Raw genomic sequence first — 14583 nt, forward strand, 5'->3', positions numbered from 1 at the left:
TGAAGTACAACAACTTGGAGGAATCCACATTCTATTATTTCTGAACGTCTTGCACACAGTAGCAACGGAGGCTGCCGTGCACATGCTCCCTTTCCAGGTTAGGATTCCAGTCAGGGCTGACACTGCTGGTTTTCATTTTCATTTTATCATAAGCAGTTTAAGACTGTTGCCAGTGGTAATTTGCAATTTTTATCAAGACCTCTTCATTACAGCTACAGACAGGACAGATGCTGTAATTAATCATGCAAGACAATTGGGGATCCTGGTCACACAGCTCAGGGAGAAGCCACCACGGAGCGGAGGGAAAGGGGGGAAATGGGCACCGAAATCCTTATTTTGGCCTCAAAATGAGGACCAACCATTCATTTTAATAGAAATAACAGTACAATGGCAGCCAGTGCTAGCCCTGAACAGAAGACAATTGCTTTTCCCCTTACATAAATATATTTGTATCTTACCTGTATTTTATATGGAAATAATTTGTATCACATTTACGTATCAACAAAAATATAATTACAAAAAAAAAAAAAAACCCAAACCCAAACAGTTCCCATCTTTTTTTGAGGGCCCTGGTGTTTGGCTGTAAAATCCGAATTCTTGGTCATGAATATTGTGTGTCCAGATGAAAATGGAGGACAGTGCTCCGCTCAAGCAGGACTGGTTGGTACCATGTTCCCCATCTTAATGTATTCAAGGGACCAAAAGTAAAATTTGACATTCCATTTTATTTGAAAAGTGAACAGTGTCCTTGTTGTTGCATCAAAATACAGTCCACAGATTTTACTGAAATGTGTTTATTCTATAGCAAGATAAAAGCATTTTGTTTTAGTTAAGCAAAATACAAACAACTTAATTGCTGCTATCATAACTCATAAAAAAGTATAAAACAGCATAAAAACACAATAAGCAATGTAGCAGTGTGTGGTGTATGTCACCAGTGTTTACGTTAAAGCCTGGTTTAGGAAAAACTTTACAACACATGATATGAAAACTTACAACTCGGAAAGAAAATATTTACATTGATTATTTCAGATGTAGTGTGCCTTTTAAATATTCAATATTCTACTGGTATTACATCATAATAAAAACTCTTGCTTTTTCTTTTTAAATCTTAACTTTTGTAATAACTGTTTCATTTAAGTGCATTTCCCTTTTAAAAATACAGTGTTTTTATTTTTTTGAAACTTGTCACTCAAAACACATAATATAGTATTCACATTTCTTCTAATTGGAATGAACGTAACGGGCTAACGGTGGCCATGGATATCCTTCACAACATCTACTGTGGCTGGAGTCAGAGAAGTCATGGATACAAATGAGAAGTAAGTAAATAAGTCAATAATTGAATCTAATCGCTTGCATTTTTTTTTCTGGAGAGATTTAGAAAAAAAATAAGAGCTTTGGCAAAAGTCTGTGATTTACATTATTTTTTTTTCATGACAAAAAAATGCCATCAACTATTCACATCATACAAATGTTTGTATGAAACAGGATCTTCATATTTCAGGTAGTTACAACTGTGCTTTGTACTTAGTATTTATTTTAGGGCTTCAGAAGTTCAAACAGCCTGGAAGCGTGGTTCACTCCCTTCTGGAGAAATAAGGCCATTGTTTCTCTCTATGACTCGGAAAGGCCAGTTTACAGTCATCAGGATGTCCGAGATTCATTGAATGGTTTGATTCACATATTGTAGGTATAGCCTGAATAAATTAAAAAAGGCAGCACATGACAGACAGAGCGCAGCTTTCTTGTTTAAAAACAAAGGGATGTACAGTCAGCTAAAAGATGCTTCCCAGCTACACTGCAGTTCTTATTGCCTATCTAATAGACACTTGAGAGGACCGTTTGATCTGTTACACATTGCTGCATAACGGGAGTCAGCTTACAAGTTCCAGTCCGCACACCTTCCCTCCTCTGCCTCTCTCCTCGGTGCACTCAAATCCGTGTGCCGCGCGCCTTAGAAAATACTGACCTGCGGTAATACTTGAGTCTGTGTCTGCGACTGGATTTGAGGCTGGTGCTGCTGAGAGGCTGGCTGGGGGCTGCCGATGGCAGGGATGGGGGATGTGATCTGGGAGGTGACCGGGGAGTGCTGCCGGGGAGAAGGCTGAGACTGGTGCTGCATGTGCTGCAGTTGCTGCAGCTGAAGATGCTGCTGCAGCTGCTGCTGCAGCTGTTGTTGGCTGATCTGCTGCTGGAGATGCTGCTGCTGCTGCTGCTGCAGGTGCTGCTGCATGTGGTGCTGGAAATGCTGCTGTTGCATCTGCTGCTGAATCTGCTGATGCATTTGGTGTTGCTGCAACTGCTGCTGTTGCATCTGCTGCATCTGCTGTTGCTGTTGTTGCTGCTGCTGTTGCTGCTGCTGCAGCTGTAGCTGATGCTGCTGGGTTTGCACTGAAGGACTCACCTGGGTGGAGGCTGCGGAGCCAACCATGGTCGTCCCCATGGAGCTTATCAGTGGAGCCCCAATGTTCGCGGGCATGTTGGCTGCGATGGTTACTGATGTGACAATCTGGCTCATGGGCAGTCTCATGGTTAAGGGTTTGGGAGCGATGGACCTGGGGAGCGACTGTGGGAGAGTCTGAGGTGAGGCTGGGACTGTCCCGTGCTGAGACAGTGGTGTGTTCAGAAGGAGGGATGACGTCAAGTTGGTCGATGCCAGAGTCTGCTGAACAGAACGGATGGTCTGGGCCTCCGCTGATTCAGCAGCAGCCTGCACAGACAGGGATAAAGTTCCAGAATGTTAAAATCTACAAATATATACGATAAACTGACTCAGAAAATAGCCACCACTATTCAAGCTGCTTGGTCTCCATGGCCTTTGTCATGTGACTGTTTAAGCACTTCCTGCAGGCAGAGTCAAATCTGCTCTGCTCCACAGTGAGCCTTTGCTGGTGTGGTGTCTTTGCTTGGTTACCGGAACGGGATGAGAGTGAAACTATTCCAGTTCCATGTTGGTGCCCTAAGGGACAGCACCCCCTTGCTCTCACTCTCTATACCTAGAGCTATCACAGAAAGACAGATCTGCGGTCCTGTCTCACAGCCCACTGTCCGCATCCAACCAGACAGAAGACAGGACTCCATCTGAAGGACCAGCCAGCTACCTGGCTTTCTCTGATATCGCTTATCTTTGTATGTTACCCGGGTTTGTGACTGTTTGTTACACAGCATTAACTGGGGTAAAAGATAACTGACACACAGTCTAGAAGCAACAGTTCTCCATCATTCTAACCATTAAAGCAACACACGTGGAAAGACAATGGATTACATCTCGACCAATGGACATCTCCAGATACTGGAGCATGTTTACCCGCTCATGTATTTCTCAGTTCCCCTTCGACAACATAGCATCATGTGGTACTGAACATGTGTAGAAGGTATGACAGGAGAACCAACTTGTACACTCTGCATTCAGCCTGTATCGACTAACAACAAACACCACGAGAGACCAAATTCCTAGACAATGTCAAGACCCCATTTGCATAACCATTTTCCAGAGTATCCACTCAAACACAAGAAAACATAGCTACAGTCTTCAAAGACCCCAAATAGAAGCCTCTCGTGATGTTAGAAGTGTTTTGGGTTCAACAAATATTTCCAAAGGTCCCCAGAATTTACCAATGAAGTCACACATGAAGAGAGAGCTTTAAAACTTCATATAATGCTATAACCCAGTAAACAATGCTGATAGAGCGATTCCATTTTGTGTCCAAAACACACACTTCTGCAAAAATAAATTCTTTTACACAGCAGAAGTGGCTGGAATATTTCACCTTAAAAACAGATTTACCCTTTGTTTTTCATAAAATCAGTATTGTTCTACTTTTCTTGACTTGACTTGTTTTTGGTGGTGCTGATGGGGCCAGCTAGGCAGGTACACCACCACTGAGCTATTTCCCCATCCTTTGGGTTTGTTCTTTGAAATGGGCGGGGGGGGGGGACGGGTAGTAGAGAACACTGTGGTACAATCACGTATCATCAGACATCTTTGATGATTTTAAATATTTACTTGTGCATTTTTGTGACTCAGACTTGTAAAATTCTGCTCCTGGAAGGAACGTGGGAAAGGCCTCACACAGAGTCACCCAGTGTAGCTGATGGCTCTGGTTTGACAGACCACTGTGAAGCAACACCCTTAGGTGGGCAGCACTCTCTGGTATAAAGGCCCAGTGTGACTGAATGTTACTGGAGGGCCCTAAAGGCTTAGGGGATGCTATAGATACGCAAAATTAGCTTTAGAATTTGTTAGAGGACTCACTAAAAAGAATACACACGGTTTCATAATGTAACCCACGTGTACTCTGGTATTTAAAAACCACCAGGCTAGTTTTCAGGAGGAAACTGTATGACAACTGTTAACACTGGACAATGGCATCAGGGAGCCTTAAGGTGGTGACACTTCAGTGGTAAATGAAGCAGGGCTGGTGACTGTGGAGGTGCCTGCCTAATTTAATTCCTGAAAATCTAATTGTACGCTTCTAGTAACTTCTGTGAAGATTTAAATTCGGTAGACATTAGATTTATGGACTGGGGTGGGGGGTCCTGGGCTCTGCACACAGAGGCACACATTCTAGAGGAATATTCAAACCCATTGCCAGTCTCTTTCATTGCAGCCCTTATATTCGAAGACCAAGATCTCATGCCTCCAAATTCTCATGAACCAGCGTCTCTTACTACCAGGACTTGGTTTGCATCCATCCTCACCATGAAGGCAAGTCTGGTAGTCTTCAACTCGTCATTTCCCACAAACAGTCAATTCTTCCAAAGAGTACCCTCTGTACCACTGGATACTGCCTCCCGGGAGGCCACCGTGTCATTGACTACTTCACTCCTTGGTCCAGGCTGAAATTCTTCTGAACTCGGACCTCACCTATTACTTAATTCCTTTCCAGCTGTCTAACTGTAAATCCTAGGTCCTTGTGAACATCATTTACCAAATTTAAGAAAGTAAACTGAACTTTATTTTTTTTGAGGATTTTATTTATTTTTTAACTTTTCTTTCTCTTTCTCTCTCTCTCTCTCTCTCTCTCTCTCTCTCTCTCTCTCTCTCTTTCTTTAAGATTTCTGTCTCTTCCCCCCAGCCGTCTCCCCTTTCCCTCCCCCTCCCCCAAACAAGTCCCCCTCCCTCGTCAGCCCAAAGAGTAATCAGGGTTCCCTGCCCTATGGGAAGTCCGAGGACCACCCACCTCCATCCAGGTCTAGTACGGTGAGCATCCAAACTGCCTAGGCTCCCACAAAGCCAATACGTGCAGTAGGATCAAAAACCCATTGCCATTGTTCTTGAGTTCTCAGTAGTCCTCATTGTCCGCTATGTTCAGCAAGACCGGTTTTAACCCAGGCTTTTTCAGACCCAGGCCAGCTGGCCTTGGTGAGTTCCCGATAGAACATCCCCATTGTCTCAGTGTGTGGGTGCACCCCTCACGGTCCTGAGTTCCTTGCTCGAAACTGAACTTTAAATTTATCCTTTTGAAATTCTTTTGGTGAAGGGTCATTAAAGTACATTTGGAAACTCTGGTCCCAATATTTTAAGTTATCCCTTCTAAGTCGGTCACAGATCCTAGTTGTACTTGCTATTTCCCTTTCAGACAGTGATTCTCTGTTTAAACTCACACATGGTCACTTGCTGACAACTCTCACTCACGAGGGTCACCCATCCTCACCTCTGGGCAAACCAAAGGCAGACTCGCCCACTTGAGAAGCACACACTGCTGTTTTACCCACCTGCTAATCAACCATACCTTTATGTGCTTGCATACACCCCAATGCCCATAGCCCATGGAGCCTACTCTCCATCCACTGCACACCTGAGTTCAGACTCAGTGTATTTGCCTGTGTGCATCTTCCAGAATCTCAGGGAAGAGGTTTCGCTATTGCCCTGATAAACGATTTCTCTCTAATGAAGTGGGAAGTGTCCTGAGAGCCGTCAACAAAGGCGAGAGGCCCTCTGTTGATCTCATTCAGCAGAGCTGCCAGTGGTGGCTCGTCATACAAAGAAGAAACAGCTCGGGTGAACAAGAGAAGAAAGGGAGGAAGCCCTTTCAACGTGGCTTTGAGGCCTTATGGACTTGAGAGAACAATAAGGATGAAATGGAACTGGCTTCTTAGAAGAGAGGAGTCCAGTGCGAAAGCCCGCTAGTCTGAACTGTTTACCCCAGAACCCTTCTCAATTCTAGAAAGGCAATACACCTCAGTAACTAATTGGTAAAATAATATAGAGGCTTAGGTCTGGTGGTGGGATTCCAGCAGTAGAGTGCTTGCTTGGTGTGTGTGTGTGAGGTTCTAGGTTCAATCACTAGGACTGCCAGATAGATAGTAGATTGTGTGTGTGTGTGTGTGTGTGTGTGTGTCTGTATGTATGTAGGGGGTAGATACATATATACATACAGATAATGATGATGATAGTTAGACTGATTGATAATGATAGGAAGATTGACAGACATAATGATGATGACGGATGAATAATAACGATGATAAAGATAGATAGATAGATAGATAGATAGATAGATAGATAGATAGACAGACAGACAGACAGACAGAGAGAGTACACATTCCTTTTGGATCAAGGGAATAATGACCAAGAAGAGAGCTGCTCTGGAATATTAGTGCCTTTTAAAATACATCACTGTATATTCTATGCATAATGCATATACTTTGTGTCTTAGTACTTGGAACATGATTTTATTTTAAATAATCATGAGACTTATTTATTTATATGATGTGAAACAAATGGCCAAAAATGCACCAGTGCTGATTACGATAATGTAACCACCAGAGAACTTATGGTAGGTTCAGAGATGCCTGACAAGCACACCTCCAGATACACACGGGGGACCTTAACCCAGGTCCAACTCCTGACACAGGGGAAGCACAAGGGGCTGTTTAAAAGGTATCTATATGGGAACAAACACAAACAGAAAGAACAGCAAACCGGTCAGCAGTAATTCGGCCTCGGCAGCTTACAGGAGCTCCTGTTGTTCACACCATCAGGTGAACAGTGTCTAATGGAAAACTCTTAGGGAGCCACATGGAAGTTTCCAGCACACAAGGATGGCTCCCACACTGCAGCAGGCTTACCTTAGAAACCAGGCTGGCCCGGTAGGCAGCCAGGGCCTTCAAGTACTCTTTCTTGGCAGCTTCTGTTTTCCTTTTATATACCTATTAAAATGAGACCACAATTAGCACCACCCTCAGGCTATAAATTCTTAGCTATAAACCTGCTGCACAAATTAGGTCACATAAACAGACCTCACCTAAAAACCTGGTCTCCCTGGCTTTGATTTTTCAAATGTTTCACACACACACGCACACACACTGAAGTAACAAGCCCTGTCACCTACACCCAAGCCCAAGTTTAGCGTTTACAGTTGAAAGGGAGAATGATCTCAAGTTGCTATTGGAAGCTTCACGCTAGGCTATGAACAAGCACCAACAAATGCCTCAAATTCTAGTAAAACTAGGTTTCTCCCCACAGGTCCTCCTAAACTGCATCAAATCAGAGCTTTATTGACAAACTCTGGGGGCTGATAAGATGGCTCAGCCGGTAGAGGCGTCTCCTGCTCACCCTGACAGAGCCCAGTCTTTGGAACCCATACACGGGAAGGAGAGAATGCGTCCTGAAAGCCGGCCCTGACCTCTACACACATGCTGTGGTCTCTGGCACAAACTAAACATACATGCACATACATAATACATACATACACACACACACACACAACTTTTTTCATTAGACAAAAGTGAAAAGATGGAGGCATCTCAATCCTGGGCTTCTTTTGGAGACACAAAGAGAAGTAGAAGCCGTAAATAATAAAAGATGGAAGACTGGCGGGCAGAGATAAGGGAGTTTACTCAGTACTGGAATGTTACACAAGATTTGGGCTTCATTTTTCTTAAATAGTCTGATGGCTGGCCTTTAGAACCAAGTAAAACCCTTTCTTTAGAATATGGTGAGTTTGCGGTGCAGTCTCCTGGTTCCTTACAATTGTATTTGGGGGACAGAATGCACTGTGTATGGCAAACAAACAGGCACATTCAGTAGTCGCGCCACTGCCCCGAACACGCTAACAAGGAGGTCATGGTGTGCGTTTCTCCACTCCTCCCTTCTGAAGCAATCGCTCTGTTTTAGCCCTGATAGAAGTCTATTCTTCCACAGGTACATAAAAGTCCTGTTAAAGGTAATTGGAGTTTTATGCAAGCAGGGGAGGACCAACTCCAAAGGACTCCATTCTTCCCTTCATTTGTGTTGAGGAGCCGAAGAGGGGAACAGGCCCCTGAGGAAGTATCTCTCCCACCAGCATGGCTAATCTTTGAATACCTCTCGCAACTACCTAGTTTAAAAAATGAACTTGGAATAAAATTTCAAATGCCCAGTGACAATAATGAGACGTGCAGAGGCAGCTTCAAAGTCTAGAAACACACCGGGATAGCATGAGGGTTCAGAACGATGATCAATGGGAAGGCAAGCAGGATGGATCTAATCCCTCTGTAGGGCCCTTTCTGAACAAAGGGGAAAATTCCACATTATTTAAAATGAAAAGATTATCATCAAAAGTTTAGGCTTGCAGGCTATTGCCCGGATTTTTTCCAAGTCTTCTGTGAGCAAATTTTGAACATGTACCCATAAGTCGACTAGAAATCAATGTAAGTAGAGCTGTTTGCATTTATCTGCGTGTGTTTTAGTTCATAGCTTAGACAGACGGGCTTTCTTAAGAAGCAATCGCATCAAACGTGGGAAATAATCTGGTAGCTTTTTAAATATTTGCCCATGATGGACGCTTGCCTTACCTGCTTTTGCTCCTCTCCAAGGCTGTCCCACATAGATGCTACAATTTTTGAGACCTCTCCAAAGGTTGCATTGGGGTTTTGACCTTTAATTGCAGCCTGTGTGTCTCTGAAAAACAGGGCATATGCTGACACTGGCTTCTGAGGCTCATTGGGATCTTTCTTTTTCTTTTTCTTTGGAGTCTTGGGCTTCTTGCCAGCATCTGGGGCCGTTCTTTTCTCTCCAATGGCCTGTAAAGCAGGAAGAGAATTCACTGCCTGCAATGAACTTGCAGAGAATGCAGCAAGACTTACTCCAAGCCACGGTTGCTCTTTGAAGGTTTTGTTAAGAACCATCAACAGATGAATCACCACCAAAGGCGGGGGAGGGGCGAACTTGCTTAGAGTTAACTGGACAGCCGAGATTAGCATTTAGAACACTGATTAATGAGACCCGGAAGTAGCTTCAGTATATTCGCAACATATGCTTTCCATGGTAATTATGAGTAATGAAAGCCAGAACACTCTGCACCAGGCTACGCTATCTATATACAATGCTGCACACACACGCATGAGCACAACAGTTCAGTCAGAGCGGTTAGAAAGAAAACCTAATAACGTCTTGGATGTGGATCATATTCCGATATTTTAAACAAGGTCCCCTGCCACAGTTACGTGCCATCTGTATGACTGGTCAGAATTGATTTTTGTATGGCTGATTTTTTTTTCCCTTTTTTACAAGAAGGTTGCTGTGCTAACGAGCCTCTGGACGTGCAAACAGAAATTAGCTGTAATCACTACACTTGCGCAATAAGAGGAAAGGTCACCTTTATTTTCTAAAACAGTAACTTCCTAAAGGACAAGATAACGAGAAATAAAAAAATGTCACTTTAACTAGCGCTACGAAAGAAATGAATATGCTTCGTAACATTAACAGCGTGTAAAAGAACACCAGCTGATATGTACGATCACCAAGACTAACGGGGAGCTACAAGAAAGCTACTCATTATACAAGGTAAGCAACCCTGAACCCAACAGCACTACAGAGACATGGCCACAGTATGGACTCTCAAATTAGAACCCTACGTGTGACGTGGGTAGACATCCAAATGTATACACAGACACACTTGGTGCTCATCTGCGGCTATCAGCCGCTGTTTATTTACTTGCTTATTTTTATTTAACACGTATGGGTGTTTTACCTGCATGTAGGTTTACCCGCCACATACACGCACTGCTCATGGGAGCCAGAAGAGGGCACTGGGTCCCCGGAACGGGAGTTACAGAAGGTTGTGAGCAGTCATGTGGGTGCTAGGAACCGAACCCAGGTCCTCTGCAAGAGCAAGTGCTCTTGACCACCCAGCTTTCCCTGCAGGTTCTATCACCGGCTTCTTATTGACCACATCATAGCCACTGGTGAAGGCTATCTCAGGCCTAGATCCCAGGGCAAGCACAGTAAAGACATCGTCTGTGCTTAGTTTCATCAAGAATCCTCACGTGTTTGGCAAAAATCTGTTTAAAAGCCAGGGTTGGACCCGATGAACAATAACTGATCCAAGTTACTAAAAGATTAGGTTTTAACTATCTCAAATCTTAATTCAGATATTACAAGAGTTTTAGAACTTTCTAAATGGGGGTCATTTGGGATTTAATTCAGTTACTATAAATTCTTAGGGAGGAACAGAATAAACAGTAACTTTTCTTGGAGAACGCTGAATATTTAAACCTTTGAGAACCACTGGCTGCCTTCCAGACTGTACCGTTTTTGAGTGACAGCCACATCTATAAAGCAATACAAACGGATTCGCTTCCCTTCCTACTAAAAGACCAGTCCCCATAACTTACACAGTTAGTTTGATAATTCTGTAGACTCCATAATCTTTTTTCTAAATTTTCAGAATAAGCGAGACTTGCTTAATTCTACCCAATGACCTAAAGCTTGCTGGGGAAGCAGACATCTTTCAGTTGGGCACTTTATGGAAGCCGGATTTTCTTTCAGTGCAGCAAGGGTAAAGCAAGGCAGCTTCCAATGGAGTCAAGTTTATTTCCTTCCCAGAGCAAAGTCTGGCAGTGCTGGTACTAACAGTATGCGGATTTCCCATGCAGCTCTTCCTCTGTGAGGAGAGCTGGATCATGTCCTCTGTAGAGCCATATTCAAAAGTTGGCAGGTTCTGAGGCCTCTCTTGGCAAAGTACAATTACAATTTGTCCTAGCCATCATTGCTTTCTAAGACCAAACTAGAAATGGAGACTCCCACAGTTTAAACAACGCATCAGGATACAGCCTCAAAAAAAAAAAAAAAAAAAAAACCCAAAATAAAACAAAACGAAACCTCTTATATAGCTGACTTCAAAAGGCTGAGAATGCTAGAAAAATACCTCCACCAAAAAGTGATATGGTGATTTCTTGAATCCTCCTTTCTCAGCTAACTGGACTAAAATCTAACAAATTGGATTCTTAGTCTCCACATAAACCCAGACCCTCACTTAAAATGGAGTAAGGCAGGGAGCGGTCTTCTGGACAATTTCTGTTAGATACAGGACCTGAGTGCATGCAAGTGGAGGGAAGGATTCCAGCTGGCCATGAAAAGACAGACTTACCTGGCTAAGCAGTCACAGCCTGTGCCTCTATCCCACCACAGTCAAGCCTCCATGAAGAAGCATATCACTAACTCTGCACCAGTCAGGTCTGTGCTCGGCTGGGTGCTGATGGGACACTGTATAACCAACCCCCCCACTTTAAATCCCTGCGCCTTCTGCAGTATCATTCTGGCTTCCCTCCTCTTCTCCTCATCTCTCGGTCTTCTCTAGCTCCTCTCCTTCCCTTTGCTAGTTAAGATAACGATACTCAGAGTTCCGGCCGTGACTTACTCCTTACGTTGTCTGACACGTGGTCCCCAACTCCAAAGTTCCAACTCCAAAGGACTGGGGTCTAGTCTCAAATGTAAGCACCTCGAACTCCCCCCACTGCAGGCCAAACCCATCTACGCTGGCTCTCAGACCAAAATCCACTTTATCGTTTCCACTGTAGTACCCCACCCCACCAGCACCCCTCATTAACCTGCTATGCCATGCCCATTCTCTCCTCGGATGAGAACAAGCAAGCAAGCAAGCATAACAGTCTCTCCTCACTCATCTCCTTTTTCTCCTGGCCTCATTGTGCACTGTGTTCCACAGAAGGCCAAAGTGCTTCTTCTAAAGCATCAGTCCGATGACGTCATCCCTGTGTACAAAGGATCACTCTTCAATCACTACGCCACCACACGCCCAAGCCATTTCTTCTCTTCCTGTCCTTTCCTATATCAAACTTCACGGCACTCATAAATGGACATACAGAATGCTGGCCCCTCTCCTCTGGCTCACAAACCTTTATGCATCCTCCCAGACCTAATTCAAATACAATTTCCTTAATAAAGTCTTCCTTAATTCACTATCCCAAACAGAAGTGATTAAAATCTCTGCACACTTGGTGGCATCTCTTATGCCACTAATCACACCGAGAGCTAGTCTTAACGTTGGTATTCAGAACCAGAAGAGGAGTCCTTTGGGCAACATTGCTTTCTTTTTCCTTTCTTTCTTTTTCTTTTTCTTTCAGTGGTGCAGGGTTTGAGCTCAGAGCCTTGCACACCCACCACCCCCACTTCTTAAAAATCTGTACACCACTAAAACCAAGAAAACCGACACACACAGAATAGGTCGAGAACGCACCATCAGTAAAAGCGTAATGGGTAAGCACACATAATGTGTACTATCACAGTGCTCATTTTCATTGGTGTTACCCGTCGTTTGGGCACCCAGAGAAGTCACACCTGCAATCTGTGTGTACTGAAAAGTGCATTCTCCATGGCAAAAGCAAAGACACAGAATAAGTCAAACCCACCAAGCGGCCCTCCCTGAGATACGGCACTACTGAAATGGGGCCTGCCAACAAAGGGATGAAACTTGCTCATATCAGCAACAGAACCTGAGCACTTTTGAATTCCCGAAGTGTCTAGAGTATCTGGAAACGGAGTATAGGCCCTCATTTGCAGAACAGAACAGTTAAGCCTATAAAGACTTAAGGGATTTGTCTTATAGCTCTTGGAAACCTGGTCTCCCAACTTCTGTTCCAGGACCCTTTCCCCAAAAGTTATGTGAATAAAACAACATCAACAGACCCCCAAAACTTGAACCACCACCAATTGAAAGGTCTCTCCAAATGCATGAAGAAAAAGGTGGTACCATGAATGTGATCTGTAATATAAGCAGTCACTGGCTCAACTGTCCGCTAGGCTCCATACCAGGCCACCTCTGACTTACTCTGTTTGCTTCATCAACATCCTCCTCGTTGATGGAGCTGGAAGGGGAAGGAGTGGCCGATTTGCTTGCTGGAGGGGAAGGAGATGTGTGGGGCACATTGGCCCCTCCCAAATTCAAGCCCAGCTGCGCACTGAGCTGAGACTGGTTGATGGTGGTCAGCTGGGCAGGAGGCATGATCCCAGAGCGAGCAGCATCGGTCATGTGGACAATGGACCTCATGATCATGGAGGGATCCTGGCGGTACTGTGACACTTGTGTGTGGCTCTGATCCTACAAAGAGAAGAGCGAAGGGGAAAGGAGTTTAGTTTTCCCAAACAGCAATGACCTTGCAAGGCTAGCGGCTATGTAGGTGGGTCAGAGCCACTGCAGCTTTGACAAGACGTTTAGATACACGCCACAAAGATGAAAATTCAGAAGCACAAAACGCGAAGATGCAACCCAGCTGTCTTGCTGTAAGCCGGTCCTTGGATGACCTTCCTTAAAACAGTTTTCCAAAGGAGACCAACCCTCTAGGGGTTCAGCAATGAGTCTGCGTCCTTCTCACACCCAGCAGTGGTCCCATGACCCTCTAGCCCACTGTGTGTGAGGAGGACCCATCCTCTGATGTACCATTGTGGAAATGTAAATTCCCAGCAGAGAGTGACCAGTGAGACATGGAGCTGTGGTTTCAAAGAACAGATTCTCTCAGCATAGAGAATCCCTTCTGTGTAGGCATGCTAACCAGGGTCATCGTGGTTCCGAATTACATGGCCAAGGGCATTTGGAAGTCATTCAGTGTCTTGGCTCCCACACCAGGCCTTTCATTTAAACCCACTTTGTTTTTGTTTACTTTGGATAACCAACCATGATTTAATGTCCTAATACTTCTAAAAATATTCGGGACTAGCAGGTGGGGACATCCCCGTCAACATTAGTTATCTGTGAAAATTATTTCCCTGGCTTCAGAAGTAGCCTTCCTTGTTTGGGGAGTTACGTAAAACCATTAAGGCTATTGCTGCCTTGTTCTATTTCCTTCCTTTTTAATACCAAAGAAAGCGAAATAAAGACATGCCTTTCTGGCCACTTCTTTCAGACTTGTCATTTGCAGTGAGCTTTTGATTTTACTAAAACCTAATTCTCCTGACTCCCAGGGACCTAGAATCTCACTTTATAGACAAGGTTAAGGTTTCCTTCCTGTTCCTCTTTGGATTCTTTCTGGTAAGGCTTTTTTTTTTTCCTTCTAAAATAAGCAAAGGAATTGTCAGTAGCTACATTGAGCAGTCTCAATTACACAGTCTTCCTGCCACTAAGCAAGAAGCCATGTCACAGAAAACTGGCTGCATAAATGATGACCTCACCATGCTACAGAACATTAGGAAGCTTTTGAAAGCAGGGATTCAGACTGGTGTGTACTGAGCTAAGGCTGGGTTTCTCAATCTCGGCTCTACTGACACGCTGGACCAGGTAACTGGAGGTGTCGGCTTTGTCCTCTGGGTTCTGGGGTACCTCTGCAACATCCTCAGCCTCCACCCACTAGAAGTTAGCAGCC

The 14583-nt window shown here is 44.3% G+C and overlaps 1 protein-coding gene across 2 annotated transcripts in view; it reads right to left on the bottom strand.

The window, feature by feature from the left end:
* Window positions 1-755: 755 nt before the first annotated feature.
* Window positions 756-14583, bottom strand: part of Tox3 (TOX high mobility group box family member 3) — a 103386-nt gene continuing 89558 nt past the window's right edge. For both annotated transcript variants that reach the window (XM_050119795.1, XM_050119794.1), the window contains exons 4-7: window positions 13056-13325; window positions 8782-9009; window positions 7075-7155; window positions 756-2713 (exon numbers count right to left, since the gene is read on the bottom strand). In XM_050119795.1, coding sequence (XP_049975752.1) covers window positions 1958-2713; window positions 7075-7155; window positions 8782-9009; window positions 13056-13325 — 1335 coding nt within the window. In that variant the 3' untranslated portion in view covers window positions 756-1957. The remainder of the gene's footprint in view (window positions 2714-7074; window positions 7156-8781; window positions 9010-13055; window positions 13326-14583) is intronic.

The sequence above is a fragment of the Alexandromys fortis genome, unplaced genomic scaffold (genome assembly GCF_014885135.2).
Source record: "Alexandromys fortis isolate MF-2015 unplaced genomic scaffold, M_Fortis_MF-2015_v1.1 scaffold_178, whole genome shotgun sequence".
In the NCBI taxonomy this organism is placed as follows: domain Eukaryota; kingdom Metazoa; phylum Chordata; class Mammalia; order Rodentia; family Cricetidae; genus Alexandromys; species Alexandromys fortis.